The sequence below is a fragment of the Periplaneta americana genome, chromosome 6, assembly GCF_040183065.1.
Source record: "Periplaneta americana isolate PAMFEO1 chromosome 6, P.americana_PAMFEO1_priV1, whole genome shotgun sequence".
NCBI classification, from domain to species: Eukaryota; Metazoa; Arthropoda; class Insecta; order Blattodea; family Blattidae; genus Periplaneta; species Periplaneta americana.
The window spans coordinates 33,359,241-33,379,643 of record NC_091122.1 but is presented as its reverse complement, the minus strand read 5'-3'; the positions used below and the strand labels follow the sequence as shown (position 1 = coordinate 33,379,643).

Sequence of the window (20,403 nt, the reverse complement as noted above, 5' to 3'; positions counted from 1 at the left end):
ATATATATATATATATGACTTATTAAAATTGACTTGCAACAATACAATGGTGTTCATTATTCTTATGCAGATGACACAGTTTTACTTTTTGGTGGAAAAACCTGGTATGATGCGTATAATAATTCAAATCATGGACTTAAATTAATAAGAACGCTGGGGCTAGTCTTTCTTACCCGCGGAAAACGCAGTGCACAAGAGTGCACTCCGTAGCTGCTAGCGGGTATGCTCTCTATCTCTCCCTGTTGCACGACGGTGCACACGGGACAGCACCGCATACCCTTTGCACATTTCAGCGTGTGCTGACGACCACTGGTCTATGGCAAGGGATTTAGTTTTGAAGTTACACTCCGTCGGTTTGCCGATGAAGTACTAAAATGTTAACAAAGATGGATGCGTCAGATACAATTTCCACCTAGACTACTTCGATTTCAATGGAGTCCCATTGGGAAAAAATAGCTTGCTTATTCTGTGATCTAAACTATCTAGAGATCTGGTATAACCACAATCTACTGTAGTATATACAGTCACGAAGCTCAGTACGTAGTAAATATGCATCCATAGATAGTTGCTAACCACTAGGATCGCTAATATCGCCTCATTACAGACAATGCAAAATAGTACCGGCACAGTCTATTGTTCCTAGCACCTTCACAACTCAAGCTTCGTGACTGTATATACTAGACTGTGGTATAACTTTCATTCTCGCAATTCATGGTGTTAACTAATACCTTAAGGCCGCTTCTAGAAAGGGAACAGACACATAGATGACATAAGGTGTTATTTCTTATCTGCACGCGGTATTGCGTGGGTTATAAACCTGTAGCCTTCAGACTTGCCATATGTATCAAGACGTTTCACCTTCACGTGACGTTTCCATTTTGGTGGGCCGTCAAGCAAAACTCGTCCACTCGTCTCCACAGATTATTCTCCCCAAGGGTGCGTAAATTATTATATCACATGATACGTAGGTAGACTTGGAAATTGCCAAAAAGAGAATTTGTCGACAGAAAAGGAAGAGTCCGTGCAGCATTTGAGCATGCGAACCACGAACAATGCGGGGTTATTTCGATGCTGGACACGAAATTGTGTTCGCCGTCACGTCGGGATCAAGGTTAGAATCCCCTCATTCTCATATGAAAGTTTGACGTGTATTTTTGTTAGAATGATGTCGAGCTTTTCTCGTTCCCTTCCTTCCATTTTCGTTTCCTTCTTTAGTTTCCTCTGAAATCATCTTCTGTTTTCTTTTTCGTCTTTCCTGATTTACTCACGTCTCTTTATTATTGTTTTCCCATTATGTGTATTTTCTCTTTTTTCTCTTTACATTCTCTCTCTCTAAAATCATCAGTGCGGTTTTAGGCGTAATAGATCGACTTTTGATAAGATTTTTTTGTATTTGATAGATATTGGAGAAAAAATGGGAGTATAAGGGTACAGTAGGCCTACATCAGTTATTCATAGATTTCAAAAAGACATGTGACTCTGTTAAGAGAGAAGTTTTATATAACATTCTTATTGAATTTGGTATGTCCAAGAAACTAGTTACCTAGATTAATTAAAATGTGTCTCAATCAAACTTACAGCAGAGTGCGTATAGGCCAATTTCTATCTGATGCACTATCACCTTTATTTTTTAACTTCGCTCTAGAATATGCCATTAGGAAAGTTCAGGATAACAGACAAGGTTTGGAATTCAACGGGATACATCAGCTTCTTGTCTATGTGGATGACATGTATATGTTAGGAGAAAATTCACAAACGATTAGGGAAAACACGGTAATTTTACGTGAAGCAAGTAAAGGGATAGGTTTGGAAGTAAATCCAGAAAAGACAGAGTGTATGATTATGTCTCGTGACCAGAATATTGTACGAAATGGAAATATAAAAATTAGAGATTTTTCCTTCGAAGAGGTGGAAAAATTCAGATATCTTGGAGCAAGTCACAAATATAAATGACACTCGGGAGGAAATTAAACTCAGAATAAATATGGGAAATGCTTGTTATTATTCGGTTGAGAAACTTTTGTCATCTTGTCTGCTGTCAAAAAATCTGGAAGTTAGAATTTATAAAACAATTATATTACCGATTGTTCTGTATGGTTTTGAAACTTGGACTTTCACTTTGAGAGAGGAACAGAGATTAAAAGTGTTTGAGAATAAGGTTCTTAGGAAAATATTTGGGGCTAAGAGGGATGAAGTTACAGGAGAATGGAGAAAGTTACAAAACACAGAACTGCACGCATTGTTTTCTTCACCTGACATAATTAGGAACATTAAATCCAGACGTTTGAGATGGGCAGGGCATGTAGCACGTATGGGCGAATCCTGAAATGCATAATAGAGTGTTAGCTGGGAGACCTTTAGGGAGGTCGAGACGTAGATGGGAGGATAATATTAAAATGGATTTGAGGGAGGTGGGATGTTCTGATAGAGGCTGGATTAATCTTGCACAGGATAGGGACCAATGGCGGGCTTATGTGAGGGCGGCAATGAACCTGCGGGTTCCTTAAAAGCCATTTGTAAGTAAGTATTCTTTGTCTCTTCTTTATCTTTATCTTTTTATATTTATTTGTAATCTTTCTTTTATCTCTCTTCTTCAGTTTGTGTTCGTCTCTTGTCTTTCTTCACTTTGTATTCTTTTTTTTTATTTCTTCAGTTTGTATTTGTCCTTCTCGTCTTTCTTCACTTTGTAAGTGTCTCTTTTATTTCTTCAGTTTGTATTCGTCTCTCTCTCCTGTCTTGAGTTTCGTATTCATCACTCTTCTTTCACTTTGTATTCGTCTCTCTTTTGTTCTTTAGTTTGAATTCATCTCTTCCTTCGGTTGTATTCGTCCCATTTCTTCAGTTCATATTCGTCTCTTCTACAGTTTGTGTTGACTTTTCTTTTTCCTGTTTATATCTATCACCTCCCTCCTTCTCTTTGCCTTTTGCCCTCGAGTCTTTTTCTGTTCACCTCTTCTTCTTACCTTCACACCTTTGATGATGGAAGAGTGGAACAGAGAAAAATTCTCTCCTGTACCGGGATTTGAACTCGGGTTTTCAGCTCTACGTGCTGACGCTGTATCCACTAAGCCACACCGGATTCTCATTCTGATGTCGGATCGAATCCTCTAAGTTCCACCTCTTGGGTTCCCTCTAGTGGCCTACCCTTATGCACTGCGTCATAGATGTATGGCAGTGGCACAATGTCCACACATGTGCAGAGGTGCACTCGTTATCAGTGACTAAGTGGCCGGGATCCGACGGAATAAGCGCCGTCTTAAATCACAAAGTGATTATTTTTCGCATATAATATATTACCTTTGTTTTACACCTTCTTTATCTTCCATTCATTTTACCCCTATGTCTTTTGTCAAGATAGACTACAGTATATAGCTCTTGAAGTAAGTGTCATGGTTGCTATACAAGTCCGTATGCCGTACGAGAATTATTCGTTCTTCCTATTTTCGTCCATAGCGCATTTTTCATTTAATTTATTGTAGCTATTCCATAGATCTTACATCAGCATTGAAGCTATCAAGAGTTACATAATTTCTTTGTGAGATGAGTTGAGTCAGAGAATTCGCCATAGATTAGAGGAGAAGGTGGAAGTATGGGCTAGGAGTGGTAATATGAGCTACCTCGTTTTTTACTATATATGTTGTTGTTACCTATCGAAAAAGCCTAAAAGTACATCTTACCTTTCTTCCCCTCACAATCTGAACACACGCTCTCGCCATGAAACAATACTAACATACCATCCCATCGCACCTCCTCATACTCATCCTCTTTCACAATAGCCCTGCCAAGACTCTGGAATTCGTTACCTGCTAGCATCAGGGACTGTCGAAATAAAACTGAATTCAAACGCAAACTTACTAGGCACTTGGTCAGTAATTGAGACTCGTTCAGACATGGTTTATTGTAAATAGTTCTCTTAATCTATCACAAAATAACTCAATATATGGTAATTTCATCACTATAGAATTTTGTTATTCTAGGTTCAATTTGTAATTCAGTAAATACAAAAATATTCTTTGTTCTTAACTTCTATGATAAATTGTCTAGCTTTCATTAATCAGGTAATCTTGTCGTACTTTAATTTTTATTGTAATTGTAAATTTAATGTTAATTGTAATTATATTCTTCATATTATAGTTGTAATCCCCTGGTAGAGGGGCAGAGAAGGCCTGATGACCTTATCTCTATCAGGTTAAATAAATAAATACTAATACTAATACAATACATCTCGTGTCCATCAGTCTGCGTGGACAAAGAGACAAACCATTTGCCTTTGTGCTGTGGATGTCGTGCGTTCTTTGGTTTTTCATAAATTTCAAAGTTTCAATTTTATTGAAAGAAATATATTTCGTATTTAGAAATCACGCTTGATGTGTTGCACTGATTAAGAATAGCTCTATCACTTGGCATAAGAGTAATATTTATTTAGGACAAGAATTGCCATACATAATCTTAGAAACCTTAATGAGTCAATGCTGCTAATATGGGCTACCGTATATGTCAAATATGGGATAGGTAGCCCATATTTACCAGCACATTAACACGTCCCGTATTTTCACTATCGTGATTTCCGTTATTTGTTACAGAATATTGCCATTTATGTGACACAGATTTCCTGTTTGTTTCTTTGTTTCTTTTCAATTTTATTTTCCAATTTTTGTGTAGCCCATATTTAGACTATACCTATAGAGGACCAATTCGTCTTTCTTTCAAAAAGTTATTATATGTAAATATCTAGACTTGGAAAGTAGCAGAAGTAATTTCACTTTTTAAAAAAGGAGAAAGAAATAATTGTAAAAACTACAGAGGAATAAGCCTTTTAAATACTACTTATAAAATATATACTAAAATAATTAATAATCGCCTAAAAATGATATCTGAAGTGAATCTAGAAGAAGAGCAGATGGGTTTTAGAAAAGGGCGCTCATGCAGTGACAATATTTTTAGTATAAAGAGAATTTTAGAGAAACGACGAGAAGTCAATCTAGAAACGCACATAGCTTTCGTTGACTTCGATAAAGCTTTTGATTGTGTAGAACGATCCATATTATGGAAAATAATGTATAATAAAGGTTACCCTCCACATTTGATAAAAATAGTAAAATGCCTCTACACAGATACAAAGATGATAATAATAAACACAGGAACATCGAAAACAGAAGAAATAAGAATAAATCAAGGACTCAGACAAGGTTGTAGCCTATCACCTAGTCTCTTCAACATATATCTAGATGACTTAATTAAAAAATGGAAAATGGAGGTGAATCCAGGTATAAGATTAGTAAAGATACATTTTTAAATATTCTAATATTTGCCGATGATGTAACATTAATACAAGACAGTGAAGAAAAATTGCAATATGCCATTCACAAACTACACCTACTAGGAAAAGAAGACTATAATTTGAGCATATCAACTCATAAAACTAAAGTAATGGCCCACAGTGGTAAATTTACAATTCGTACAAAAATAATAGTTGATAATAAGCCCATAGAACAAGTATCTCATTTTGATTATTTAGGCTGTAACATAACTTATGATGTAGATAGAGATATTGACAACAAAATAAGCAAATTCCAGTGGATATGCGGAACAATAAATAGAACACTAAAAAATAAAACTAGAAAAGAAACAAAACTAAAGTTGTATAAAACTATGGCAGTACCCGTGTTGACATATGGAAGCGAATCATGGATAATTAAAGAACGAGATAAAAGTAAATTACAGGCTGCAGAGATGAGGTTTCTTCGCAGAGTAAAGGGATGTACAAGAAGGGATCTGATAAGAAATGAGGATATCCGTAAAGAATTAAATATATACAACATAAACGATAAAGTTGAAGATTATAAAGGAAAGTGGAAAGAACACCTGTCTCGAATGGATAGTGAAAGAATTCCAGCACTGATACAACAGTACCAACCTAAAGGCAAAAGAGATGTCGGACGTCCTAGGAAGAGGTGGAACTGAATAAAATGTGAAGACGGAACAGCCACTAAGCCTAAACCATGAAGTGAAGATGATGATGATGATGAAATATCTATTGCAACTGTTGACCTTTAAGACTGGAAAAATTGTATACGAATAATTACTCTGTAGGTCAATAAAGATTTCCAAGCAATATGCCACACCATTTTCCATTATTATGAGGAAAACAAAATGGTAGCCCATATTTCCACCTTCTCCTCTACCTGACATTTGCCTTACGGTTGGGGAAAACCTCTGTAAAAACTCAACCAGGTAATCAACCAAGCGGGAATCTTACTCAAACCCGAGCAAAGCTCCGTATCTACAGACAAGCCAGTCTACCGATTGAGCTATACTGATGACTACAAGAATTGCAGATTGTAAAAAAAATTGGGTATAGCTGAATTTTGTTGAAGTGGGTGTGGAGCGAAATCTTAAGACATTTATCTTTAGTATCGTAAAGGTGATGTGTAACTAAGACGTGATTTTGTGTCGTAATTTACAGCACTGTATGATCTACTTTAAACTTAACTGATAAGATTATGTTGGTCTTCTGTTTCAGTTACCGGAGGTTGGCCCTAAAATGGCATCCGGACAAAAATCCAGATAATCCGGACGAGGCCAACAAAAGATTCAAAGAAATCTCAGAGGCGTACGAAGTGCTTTCAGATGGTAAGTATTGTGTCGTAGCGTGCAACCTTGACGTTGCTTGTAGATAATGTACAGTTCAAGGCAACGAGTTTGAAATGTCTAAGACCAGTAAAAAGTGTTTTAACGAACAGTTTCTTTCCCTTCAAACTTGAAGGCCGTCATCGTTTGCCATGTGTCGGATCGATAACAACGGAAACTCGTGGTCAGACTATGCAACATGTGTTCTGGATCGATATCCAGCCGGCGAGGGCGAATCCACCTCGACCTCATGTAGGAAGCGACGTAATTTCATTACGCATCCGGTTTTTTGCCACCCAGAGACAGAACCTCTTATCTGAAAATTGCATTGGCGCCGCGGTTATGTGGGTTTTAGATTTTCGATTTATTAGTGGAATTGGTTTTCTGATGGCGTGATAATAAAATTGAAGAGCTCATTGCAAAAACGAGGTAGGTCCACTTTCACAAAATTGTGGAAAACTACAAAAAAAAATTCTAAAAAAATTCAAAATTTAACTGAGTTTCTTTCCTTTTGCAGAGTATGTCCTATTTACCTAGGAGTTTCATTTTATCACCCAGTCATTTATTTATTATAATTAGCAACTTGGGAAGGGGGTAAAATATAAGCAAATAATGGGGCTACGAGCTACCTCTTTTGCAGTAAAATTGAATATAATTAACCAAGTTTTGGACTGAACACACAATTACTGTGTCAATATCATGAACTACAACACAATACATATACAGGGACATCATTTTATTTTTAAAAACTCACGTATTTGAGTTTTTGAATGTACTTCACACTCACCCCTTCTACTAATGAAGTTCAACCGTCCTCCACACAGAACCAAGACCGCATATACAGTCATAGTAGCCTTACGGTCATAGTAAACAGTACGTTCCAGAAATAGGTTCGCGTTTTTCGGTGACGAAAGAGCTTTCAATATTGATTCATTTTCGCACAGGTATTGTCGTCCATTTGCCTACATCGCGTCGCATCCCGGTTTCCCCCACCAGTTTCTATTCGCCTCTGTAAAGGCTAGTGGCTGGGCTGTCTTAGCTTTTTTCTGAGAACATTAATTTCTGTTAGGAATTGGACGTCTACGTAATATTATACAAGTGTTTGAAACAATTTAAATAAAAGGGCCTCGTTTAATAATTAACTGTCACGTTATTTGCACCCTTTCTACGACCCTGCGACATAACCACTTGAACAGATAGTAGATAGCATGTCTGAGTAATTTCATCTTTTCGGATCGGGCAGAAGTGAAGACTGAATTTACAGTACCGTACGTAAGGTACTCTTTTATAGAGTGGGTAGTCTATAGAATTATTTCAACATGAGTACTAGTACGAAGGACGAAACTGGTAATTGGAATTACGTACAATAGTCTATAGTGCGATAATATGCGCATTAGAACTGAAGCTTGTATCGAAATGAACGGCCACAATTTTCAAAAATGTGTTTAAATACCCATATTATGATTATTTTTCAATTTAACTTCATTCTCTATATCGTACGCTAATGTGGTGTAGACAGTATAATATATACCGCATAATGAATACGTCCACATGGACAGCTCAGTTCGTGATTAAAAACACTCATTGTTAATACTGTACTGTGTTTTGATTAAACAAAAACCTAATGAAAATTATCAAACTCAGAAGCGTGATATTTCAAATTTTACGTAAATGGATGAACTACTTTTCTTCCCTCCTATACCTAGTAAAGTGATTTGCTTGTATATTACGCCAGTATCATCGAATTCCAGTCGTGGAAGGGGGTATCAAACGGTGTTTCCGGTTTTCAACCGTTGATCCAAAGGTATAGCCAGGTTAATATTAGAAATGTTAGTAAAAATAAAATGATGTCCCTGTATATGTTGAACCGTAAGTAATGCACATCTCTCCTGCAGCTAAATACCGTCTTAGAGAGGCTAAAATTAATTAATAACAACTTGATCATAGCTACGTATGTTCGGCAGGTTGCCTACACGTCAAGGAGGACACTTCGCTAACATTAATAAAGAAGTTCTAATCTTCACTACTTTCCTTGTAGACGGAGGAGAACATAAACCAGTTTTGCCAAGGCTGAAACAGTTCTCTGAAAATATTATGATGGAGGAAATTAATGCTAGACCATACTTGAAGCTACTGCGCTTTGACTCTAATGCATTAATACATCATTCTTCAAGCGTTAGGCAGCATTTCTGTCTGTTGCAGTATACATATCTTGGTTTATCCATCGTTTTCTTGAACGTCCTAATCTTGTTCTCCATTTTGGTTGATATTTTATAGGGTGGTGTGGTGGTAGTGGTAGTATCAATTCTTTGGACGTGGGGATATCCACTTGCTTATCCCGATATTTTGTCTTTTAATTAAAATATTTGTAACAAAATTCATTACGTAGTCTTAATTTCTTTATGTTCTATCTTTCGGTGGTCTGGTTTGTTTGGAGTCTTCTTTTGTTTCACTCCTCCATCACTAGGGTTGCCAACTTTTTTGAAGAAAATACGGGAGATTAAGAAATCGACAAAATTTCGCATGTAAAATTAACAAACTATTCCGTTCAGTTACTAAAAAATAACTTTATTTTGTACTTCGAGAGCTAAGCTTAAGTTAAGAGTATTTCGACTGCAGTTTTCAGCTCTGATTTGATTAGATGTGTAGTGCTCCTGTTTCGGACATTTGTCCAGTTATTGTTCATGAGAGAAAACATTCTCTTTGTATGAGCATTACTATCTGGTGTGCTTAGAACAAAATTAGCCAGTTTTCATTTGTTTATAATTTTAATATGGTTTGATTTTAAACGGGTGATTACTAAAACCCACTTCTGGCAAGCATTACTCCTATAAACAATCATCATTCACGGCAAAATGAAATGTTTAGAATATTGATTTTTACATTATGCAAAACTAAGGGGAAAAAATGCTCAAAGAGAAGAGAAATACGGGAGCCAGGAGACTGTTAAAAGTTAGGGGGAAATATGGGAGGGTTGGCAACCCTAGCCATCACTCGTGTCACTGCTGTGTAATAGCTTAGGCACTGATATAGCTTTACGCAATATTAATATAATATCGTTGTTTGTTAACCACCAGCCTAACTTAGGCGTTAGCGGGTTTGCCTACTGATCGGAAACTGTGCTTAGGCGTGGGTTCGATTCTCGCTTCAGCTGATTACCTGGTTGGACTTTTTTTCAGAACTTTCCTCCAACAGTAAATGTGAATGCCAGGAAATTCATGCCGAATCTTCCATACCATCTGGTAGTAGTTGCATTGATGCTAGGTAACTTCGCATTGATACAGCGTTGTTAAATAGCCTCTCAAAAATCATAAGGGAAAGCAAGTAGGGGAACCTGTCTGTTGGATCCGTTATCAAGAATTGTTTTCTAGTCTAGATGATGAATGAATTCGATATTTTCCTCTAAAATTGGCTGTTTATGCATGCATGATAAGGTGCAGGAATCCAGAAATCTCGCAACACATTGTAATATATAGGATAAAGGTTGGTAATACTGTGATAGAGTAATATTGTGATAGTTCTTTTTGGGAATTTATTACAACTTTACTGAGCGAGAGAAGGACCGGTTTTGTGCAGAAACTTGTCCACGAACATTCCCTTAATACGTTGACGCAAAAAAAAAAACCGATCTTCCTCTCGCTCAGTAAAATTGTAATAAATTCTCAAAAAGAACTACCACATTATTACTCGTATCACGATATTACCAACCTTTACCCTACACAATATATCGTAATATACACAATAGACACGTGACGACTCACCTGTTACAGGCCTACATGATCAGGGTCTATTCCACCATTAAGCTTTGCAACTTCTCATTTTTTATGTTTCGAAAATATTTAAAATCTTGCTATAAAATTAGACTGCTTTTCTCTTTTCCATTACATTCTGCGAAATAAATTGGACTGCTTTGCTCTTTTCATTTCATTCTGCGAAATAAATTGGACTGCTTTGCTCCTTTCATTTCTTTCTGCGAAATAAAGTGGACTGCTTTGCTCTTTTCATTTCATTCTGCGAAATAAATTGGACTGCTTTGCTCTTTTCATTTCATTCTGCGAAATAAATTGGACTGCTCTGCTCCTTTCATTTCTTCCTGCGAAATAAAGTGGACTGCTTTGCTCTTTTCATTTCATTCTGCGAAATAAATTGGACTGCTTTGCTCTTTTCATTTCATTCTGCGAAATAAATTGGACTGCTTTGCTCTTTTCATTTCATTCTGCGAAATAAATTGGACTGTTTTGCTCCTTTCATTTCATTCTGCGAAATCTTTGCATATCAGTAGTCATTGCAACTCCATGTTGTTGAGCTCCATTTCCTAGGCATTGAAGACGTGAGTAATTGAAGGGTTCAGAACCATAGTGGGCCAAGCGCCATTTACTAAAACCGTAGAAAACAAGAGTTAAAATGAAGCTATTACCACAGTTCAATGAAAACGTATAGAAAGTAATATAAAGTATACACATTAAAACTAAATAATATGTCAATCTTCATTAAACTATGGTATTCACTTAACTTTAACCCTTGCTTTTTCCCTTTTTAATAAATGGCGCTTGGCCCACTATGGCTCTGAACACTTCAATTGTTCATTAGATGAAAGAGATAACTTCTTGTTTTTGGTTCTAGACTAGGCCTAATACTCTTGAGTTGGCGTAATTCATAAACATTCACAGATTTGGCACAAACTTAGGTTATGGAAATTTATTCTCTTTTTATATTCGGTACTTACTGTCTTATTGGGTTCTTCATTACTTAAATCACCGAATAGTAGATATTCTCTTGTCATATTCCGTCTCTAAATAATTTTAATTGAAAGTAAAAATATGTTGAATGTAATGAATTTAATCTTAATTGCAATGAGACTTGGTTCTTTGCAAGAAATCCCATTCACATTCAGCATTTGACTTTGCACTTTTCGAAATTCTTTATTTATTTATTTATTTTTGTTTATGTTCTTTTGTTAACAGATTACGAGCCATTAGAATAAATAATTGTTCTTACTTGGTTATTTAACAACGCTGTATCAAGTAGTCCACACCTGTGGAGTAACGGTCAGCACATCTGGCCGCGAAACCAGGTGGCCCGGGTTCGAATCCCGGTCGGGGCAAGTTACCTGGTTGAGGTTTTTTCCGGGGTTTTCTCTCAACCCAATACGAGCAAATGCTGGATAACTTTCGGTGCTGGACCCCGGCCTCATTTCACCGCCATTATCACCTTCATTTCATTCAGACGCTAAATAACCTAGATATTGATAAAGCGTCGTAAAATAACCCAATAAAATAAAATAAAATAAAATGTATCAAGTACTAGGTTATTTAGCGTCGATACGATTGGTAATAGCGAGATGAGGCCGAGTTTTCGCCATAGATTGCCTGACATTTGCATTACGGTTGGGAAAACCTCGGAAATCCCCAACCAGGTAATCAACCCAAGCAGGAGTCGAACCCACGCCCGAGCGTAATTTCAGATCAGCAGGTGAGCGCCTCAGCCGACTGGCCTACGCTCAAAATTATTGCAGTAGCGAAACAAAAGTGAGAATATATTCGAAAAGTTTACTCTAGTTTTCCTTTTAATTTTTCACTTTGCAAACCAGCTTTGAAAAATTATAGTGGGACAGAAACTGCAATGAAATCAGCATCATAATGACAAAAAAATACCGTGTCCGAAATGGGTTCGATCCCACGCATACACTGTCAAACCTTGCTTTGGCCATTATGGCCGTTGTTTTAGTTTCCACTTGAATAAAAATGTTCGAAATCTTGGCATGCTTACATATGCCTATTCACATGTAAGTCGTACTACCGACTGCATCAAGTCCTAAATGCCTGGTTTGTTTTTCCCTGAGTTTGCAATGTTCTGTAGCTATAGATCAGTTCATTTCGTAAGATATTTGAATTGATAGCCTTCATTTCTTATTAGGCCAGTTTCCGAAGATCACGGAATCGTGGGGTTCTGCCCCTGTCACGCTTGTGATTCATGCTCTGTTCAAATACTGTGCTGTGACCGAACCGTGAACTCTGGCCCATAAAATAATTTATTAGCAATAAACATCAGTATTTCGAGAAGGCAGAAATCTGGATTCAGGCCAGAACCAATAAAATAATAAGATATATTCGATTTTAATACCTCCAAAATGTACTGTACTTACTCGCACAAAGTCGAGATGAAGGGCGACAGGATACGAGTTATATATTCCGTCTAATACAGTTGTTTAGTGCCTCGTTTAACGACTCTTTTAATGCAGAGCTTGTTCATTGTCGGTGAGGTTATAAAGCGATTGTGAATGAATCTGCAGAAACGATCGCGACCAGTTTTAAAATAAAGACTGGTCCACAATAAACCGGGAACGAGAACAGGAAGTGGAAAACGTGAACATGAAGATTTTTTATTCACAATAAACCGAGAACGAAAACGACTGTACATATCGATATGTAGGCCTATGCCAATAACGATATAAGTCGATATTAAGCATTCTGATGTTATTTGTGCATAATTGACCAATGGCGTTCTCTCGAGAGTACAAGCCAGCCAACATAAACACAGTTAACCAACTTCAAAATTTATGGCACGGAATATTTAAAAATTCAATTCAGGTGTAGTCTAGTCTCATATACACGTAGCATATATTATAAATGATTCTACTGAATTCACAAGCATTGGATGGAGAAGAAATTCTGTCACGGCTTCCTTGCTACAAAATATACAACGACCACATAGCTTTTTGATGGCAACAGAAAGAATCTAGTAGGCTGTGATCGGAAACGAGAATGGCAAAGTTAAAACTTGGCCAACTTGAAGCTTGAAGCTTGCCGGAGCCCGGAAACGAGAACGTGGAAGTTAATTGTGAATGCTCTCATTTAAATACATTTATTTTAACAATATTTCCGTTCTCGTTCTCGTCGTCGTTTCTGTTTCCGATTTATTCTGAACTAGCCTTAAGTGATGGTTACCTGTAAGGTAGACTTGTTTTGACTTCACTCATTGTGTTGATTCTGAACCAGATGAATTCGATTCACATGCAGTCCTCTTTACACTAATTTCATTACCGTTTTCTCATTTCCTTTAAAGAATATGAAGCTACGACACGTTCTTCCTTATAAATTAAGTACTGTGACTCCAGTAATTTTGTCTGCTACTGAATTGATATTTGTCTGTTTAAAATACAACTTGTAAAATGATTCTCGATTAGAAAAGGTTCCAGATAAATTCAACAAGCAGTAGAGCTACATTCACAATACTAACTTCAGCTCAAACATAACAGACGAACGTAATTAAAAACATAAGCTAGAAAATTTGGGCATTCAGGAGAGAAACGTGGTAATGTCTATTCATAGAATCAGTTGTTTGCACTTGCGGAGTTGTTTGTTTTATGTCGTAGGGTGTCATAACAATAAAATATAAAATAATGTAATGTGATTTTATTTTGGCTAATGTCACTGTTAGTTCAAACGGCAAACTGATACGAATTCAAGTACACACGGGGGTAACAATAAAATGTACTTATTTAACACTAAATCACGCCGAAATGAATTCTTATTTACCACAATTTTTATGCCGAAGTGGCTAGTTTGTTATAATGAAGTCTTGCAATTCTGTATCCGATACCATAAAATAATATTTCTAACTATTATTATTGGGTGCATAGATTGTAGGGTAACTTCAACTCGGTAAACAAGCTTTCAGTCGCGCCCCTTGCAGGTTCTGGTTTCGGGAAGAGCGTGTTATCGGTGACACGCATCGCAAAATCGATAATTCCACACACCACAATCGTTAATTTTAAATATTATTAAATATAAGCAGTTAAACATTTACTCGCCTAAATTAAGAAATGAGCTGTTAAAACTGTGTATTTCTGTTTAGGAAGTATTATTTTGAATTTTTCCAAGGTATGTGGATTATTATTGCGCACTTTGTCGATCGCCCGACCAAGCCCTCTTGCGTCTTTTATCCCTGGGAACTCTAAAAGACTATTTGTAGAAAAATAATCCACATATCTCACTAAAGAAGAACTGAAAAATATTGTCTGGGCAAACATCGCCTCTATTTCTCAATGGGAACTACATCGAGTGATGGGTCATTTTTAAACACGTGCAATGAATGTTGGGTGCAAGGAAGCAAACGATTTCCATCATTTGGGCAGTATGTAGTAATATTTTACATTAATAGTTCGTGGAGTGTCGAATTATTGGTACTGCGCGACACATCACCGAAAGCGAGCTCTCTTCGTAATCAGAGTCTGCGAGCGGAGCGGCCGAGATCCGGTTTGCCTCCTTACGGTTTCTTTACTTATCTACAATCTATTCATCTTGTACCAACATTAGGCCTACAGCTATATTAAGTTTGGATGAAGAGTGAAAATAATAATAATAATAATAATAATAATAATAATAATAATATTGTTATTATTATTATTAAGGTTATTACCGTATTATTATTATTATTGTCGTCATCATCATCATAATCAAAATACTAGTTAGTGTTTCTAAAAATCTGAGGCTAAAACATTGTGACTCAAACTGAACGACAGGAGATCGATTCCTTGAAGCTGGAATTTTCCGCTATCCTCAAATTAAGGATCGCTGCGGGCCAATGCAGTCTTCACTCTCTTTGTCATCGCCGCATTACATTTATAATCTCAAGTAATTTAATTGTTAGAGTTTCTAAAAGCTTGAATAACCGTGATGGAATTTACACATACAGACATTTTTATATTTTGTGTGTAAGACTAACTCCTGTAAGGAATTCATATCCGCCGACAGATGAAGTGCGCTTTGAAGTTTTTAAACAATCGAAAGTGTAATTCACTTCCTGTGATTGTGTTCTCTTCCGCCGCTCCGTCATTGATTTTGGATACCTACAGATGACAAACGATGACAGTCTTCAATCCTCTCATAGAAATATCCAGGTCGAGCTGTGTTGATTTATGTTGCATTGTGTGCTTTATGTGTGGGGGGGGGCCAAAATACATCCCAGTTTGCAGATTAACTTGAGATAATTCAACAAACTATTTTCGTTGTCATTTATTTTTGGGCACAGAATGTTTTCATTGAATAGCCATACATTTAATTTAATGCTCCAAAGTTAAAAAATACTTTTCAGCAGTTGAAATCGCCTTATATTGCGGAAAGCAGTGTTAAGAGAAATTGTTTACTAGGATTCGTAAGTTTTTGCCTTAATTGCATAGACCTACTGGATGCAGTGCTAAAAAACAAAAATGTTCCCTGCAACAGCACGAATGATTAGTTTCGAAGTAAACTATCTATGTCAGTTGACTTTCTTCCTTTCTCTCTCGCTTTTCGCACTGCACTTGTCTCAAATATAAACCGTTTGGAAATTGTTGTTAATGTAAGGTTCAAGTTTTTTTTTTTTTTTTCAAATTAATGAAAAGTAAGCAAGTTTCGTAAATTTTGAAGCAAATTTTACAAGTAATAATGGAAAGTTAAGCCTGTTTTTTTTATTTGTATCGGGCTGATTAACATACTACTTTTTTACCTACAAGAGATCTGACATATTCAAAATTGACATACAAAATTTTAATACATTATTAATATATATATTTTTTCTTGCATACAATATTTTTACTTGCTTTACATTTTGCCTACTCATTAAATTTGGCACACTTATCTTATTAATTTGATAGGCCTATAGTATTCATTTGACGTGCTTTGTGTAATGTACTGACATTAAAAAAAAAACAAATTTTTAAGTAAAATTGTGGCCACATAGTCTGTTCTTAAGTAATCCAAAATGCGTCCCTCATCCTTATGTTGTTGATAGCCTATATTTGGGCTATATGTTGTATCTTCTGTTGACTCTCGCGTAAATGGCCTTTTACCCATCTCGTATCCTCCTCCTAATTTGAGGCGTGATAGTGAACTGTGTATTTTAAGACTGTTCTTGTATTACCTTCAGTAATCGCTCCTTCTCTGCACATTGATTTCCTAATGCACAACAAATACGTACGTCAATTATTATTGTTCTCTGCTTATGATATAAGAATCTCCTGTGAGATAAATGTTGCCCCCCTCTTGTTGTTTCTACAAATTCACTCTACATAATTTTTATACATCCGAAACCTCTATAACTTTTAAGCAAAGACAAGTAATCTTAGAAACTACAACAGGAATTATTAACAATGTGCACAATATACTTACAGTAGATAATGTCAAAATATATGTGGTTGTACAAACGAAACAAAGTAGTTGTATGTCAGAAAAGGTATACCTAAAAGGTTGCGTCGAGTTGAATTAATGAAAAATAAATAAACCAAATATTTTTATGTAAAATAGATTGTGTCAAATGTCAAATATCAGTAGGTAAAGTGCAGCATGTCAATCCACCAGGAATCAAGGTATCTTATTTTTATATCCAGACTTTCTACATACTATAAGTGGAACGAACTTTTCCCTTTGCAAGTTACACTGCAAAAAATAATCTCGTCAGTCTCCTTGTGCTCATCTCGTCCATTCATTCTTGATCGTCTCAATTCCATTTAGGCCTATAGGTCGTTTATAATTTACTAGCGAGCGTCGTCATTTGTGAAAAAAAGGCTTACATATAAAATAGTGTTGTAGTAACACGAGATAATTAGGAGAATGTAACTGATAAGACGATCGGGAGTGATTAAATGATTGGGACGAAAGTGACAAGAGATGATAAAATAGTACATTTCTGCAACGAGCCTATAATGATAGTAATTAAGACGCAAGTATGGATATTTATGAAACGAGCGCAAGCGAGTTTCATAATATTCATAAGAGCGTCTTAATTACCATTATAGGCAAGTTTCATACGACTTTTTATGCTCGACCATAATTTCTAACTTGAAATTATTCAGATGTATACATTTTATTTGTATCTGACAAGATCGGAAGTGATCTTGTTCTTGGTCGTGAATTGTGAGATGTGCGCAGAAGCGAAAGTATTGATTTTTTCCGAGGAACAATAATATCATTGACCTTGATGTAATCTCGTTAAACTTGATATAACCTTGATTATTGAATTCGACATTGAAAAACGAGATGACAAATTGAATTTATTTGAATATTATTTACAATTAACTCTAATTATTATAGTAACAGAACATAACCTTCTGCGACAGTATTGGATTTCCAGCCTCCGTGACTTTTTGCTAATTCTCTTTCGATTGCATATCCGAGAATAATCGATACTTGCGGTTTTATAACGGTACAAAGCTGACTTGTCATTGGCTGAACACCTGTAAGCTGAGCTGTCATTGGCTGAACACCTGTACTTTAATGAGTAGGTGTACTTTAATGACATGCATTAAAGGACTGCTACCAGGTGTATAATTACTACATTTCGGCATGGTCGAGCATAAAACTATTTAAGAATGGGAAGGAAAATAAAATCCGGGACTATTAGGGTAGAAGGACTGACGAGACGGCATGAAATGACAGATTGCTGAGAACATTTTAATAAGGAAATTGCTGAAAGGACAATCAGAAGTGAAATAATTTGATCAGAGAACAAATTAATGAAGAAACAACTATAGGTGGAATGAAGGGAAGAAAAAAAAAATTAACGAGATTAATAATAGGCCTAGTAAACTGATTGAAGGGACAAACAAGAGGAAAAATTAGATGATGGACGAGACTATGAAACGGAAAATGAATCGTGAGACGGTTAGGAGAACGGAAAAGTGGGCATGGATTATTTTGTAGGGACTCAATCGCGTCAATACAAACATTTCTTAAAATGTTTAAACTAACACCGAAAGCTGTTGCCATAACTCTGAGTTTTATTGTACATGGGAGAAATAGCGGATGACTCACTGCTAGAAAGATATTATAAATATTTGTAAATATAAAAAATAACCTCTTTTGTCTGGGACTGTGAAGCATACTCCAAGCATAATAATATTTATTAAACACAAATCGTACAACTTTCAGACTTCTTTTTATTTGTTCTGGACACCTGGCTTGGGATCTCGCATAGTGTCGGTGATTATGGAACATTGGTGGAATGACAATGAAGAGGGGAAATGGGAGAACTCCAATAAAAAAAACCCTCGCGCCCACTTTGTTCACCATCGAACCTGGGTCGCCACGGTGCAAGGCAGAGAGACTAATCACTCGGCCACGGGTTATTGAATGCTTGAAAATAATGTCCACATATATAAAACAGAATATCACAGCTTAAGTTTAGACAACTCTCAGCTATACATATAACACAGAAGAGCACAGCACAAGCTTAGACAGGATACTGAATTTCGGCTTCATTTTTGTAGTGTAGGAAGTTCGGATTTTTACAGTAGAACCGGTCCCCAGTCCATTTAGGGTGGCAGGAGGGTGAGTAAGTTTGCAGTAAGAAGAAGGGAAAGTGTGTGACCTTGGCAACCATAAACGCTTGTGGACGACTATAATTAAAATGTATCCCAGTATTCCGCAACATCTATACTAATAATAAATCTGTAGCCAAAATTTTTCTGGTAATTTTCGATTTTCCAAAAATAATTGGTGTTAACATGTATAATTAACCATCCTGAAATCGAAAATCGCTTTTTTGAAATTTTTGTTTGTATGTCTGTCTTCTGTCTGTCTGTCTGTTTGTTACCTTTTCACGCGATAATGGCTGAACCAATTTATATGAAAATTGGAATATAAATTAAGTTCGTTGTAACTTAGATTTTAGGCTATATGGCATTCAAAATACTTTATTTAAAAGGAGGGTTATAAGGGGGCCTGAATTAAATAAATCGAAATATCTCGCTTATTATTGATTTTTGTGAAAAATGTTACATAACAAAAGTTTCTTTAAAAATGATTTCCGATAAGTTTTATTCTTTACAAAATTTTGATAGGACTGATATTTAATGAGATAAATGAGTTTTAAAATTAAAATAACGCCATCTAAGATGGTGCAATGAATTAAGAGCAAATGACTTCGTCTATAAGGGGTCTTGGACATCAACAATCGAAAGCTATTAAACATAGCCTAGAGAGAATGTTTCTGTGTTTGTATGAAGTAATATCAGAAGCTAAATTAATCGATTTGTATAATTAATTATCATTTCACCATTGGAAAGTGTAGTTTCTCTAGATGGACATAATGCTATAATGTTATTACAGTAACGTCTGAGTAAATCGAGGACATGTAAGATTAAAATAGCTTCTTATGCACAGAAAATTTGATAGGCTATTTTGTACATTTGTTTTCTGTATTTCTTAAAATAATATTTATGTACACATTCATTTTAATCTCAGAGAATTAACGAACAACGAGAGTGTATTGATTTAGTATGCAGTAATAGTACGTTAGCTTAGCAATCCATTATTTTATAACTCAAATTTTAACTATACTCAATTGAATCGTGTTAAAATACATAAAATATATATGCAATAAATGCAATGCAAAAAAATTGGGTAATGAGCGAAGCAGATTATCTTGCGCTGTTGTAAAAGTTGTTTCCTGGATCAAACGTCCTATTTTAATTATGTAATTACTTTATATTTATTTCTAACTGGTTCAGCGGAGCGCACGGGTACGGCTAGTTTGAAATATATCATGCGCCTCTTGCTCTGTAGTAAATGCTGACGTAGGCAGAGATACATAATCCTTAGTTCTTGTAGTGCCGTTGTCATAATGTTGCAAACTCACTTGTTTGAGTTGGCGACAAATCAGTCACGTTCCTGTTCCGGAGAATGGGAGGAAATGAACTGCACTGTTCGTCACATAATATGGCTGCCATGTGGCTTCACTTTGTAAGTGTTTTGTTTTCTCAAATCCTACGCAAACTCAAAACACAGCGGTAGA

At 36.0% G+C, this 20,403-nt stretch overlaps 1 protein-coding gene across 3 annotated transcripts in view; it reads left to right on the top strand.

Moving 5' to 3' along the window:
* LOC138701185 (dnaJ homolog subfamily B member 6-B-like) overlaps positions 1–20,403 on the top strand; it is a 461,685-nt gene that overhangs the window by 409,207 nt on the left and 32,075 nt on the right. For all 3 annotated transcript variants that reach the window (XM_069827816.1, XM_069827814.1, XM_069827815.1), the window contains one exon: positions 6,524–6,633. In XM_069827816.1, the coding sequence (XP_069683917.1) occupies positions 6,524–6,633 (110 nt within the window). The remainder of the gene's footprint in view (positions 1–6,523; positions 6,634–20,403) is intronic.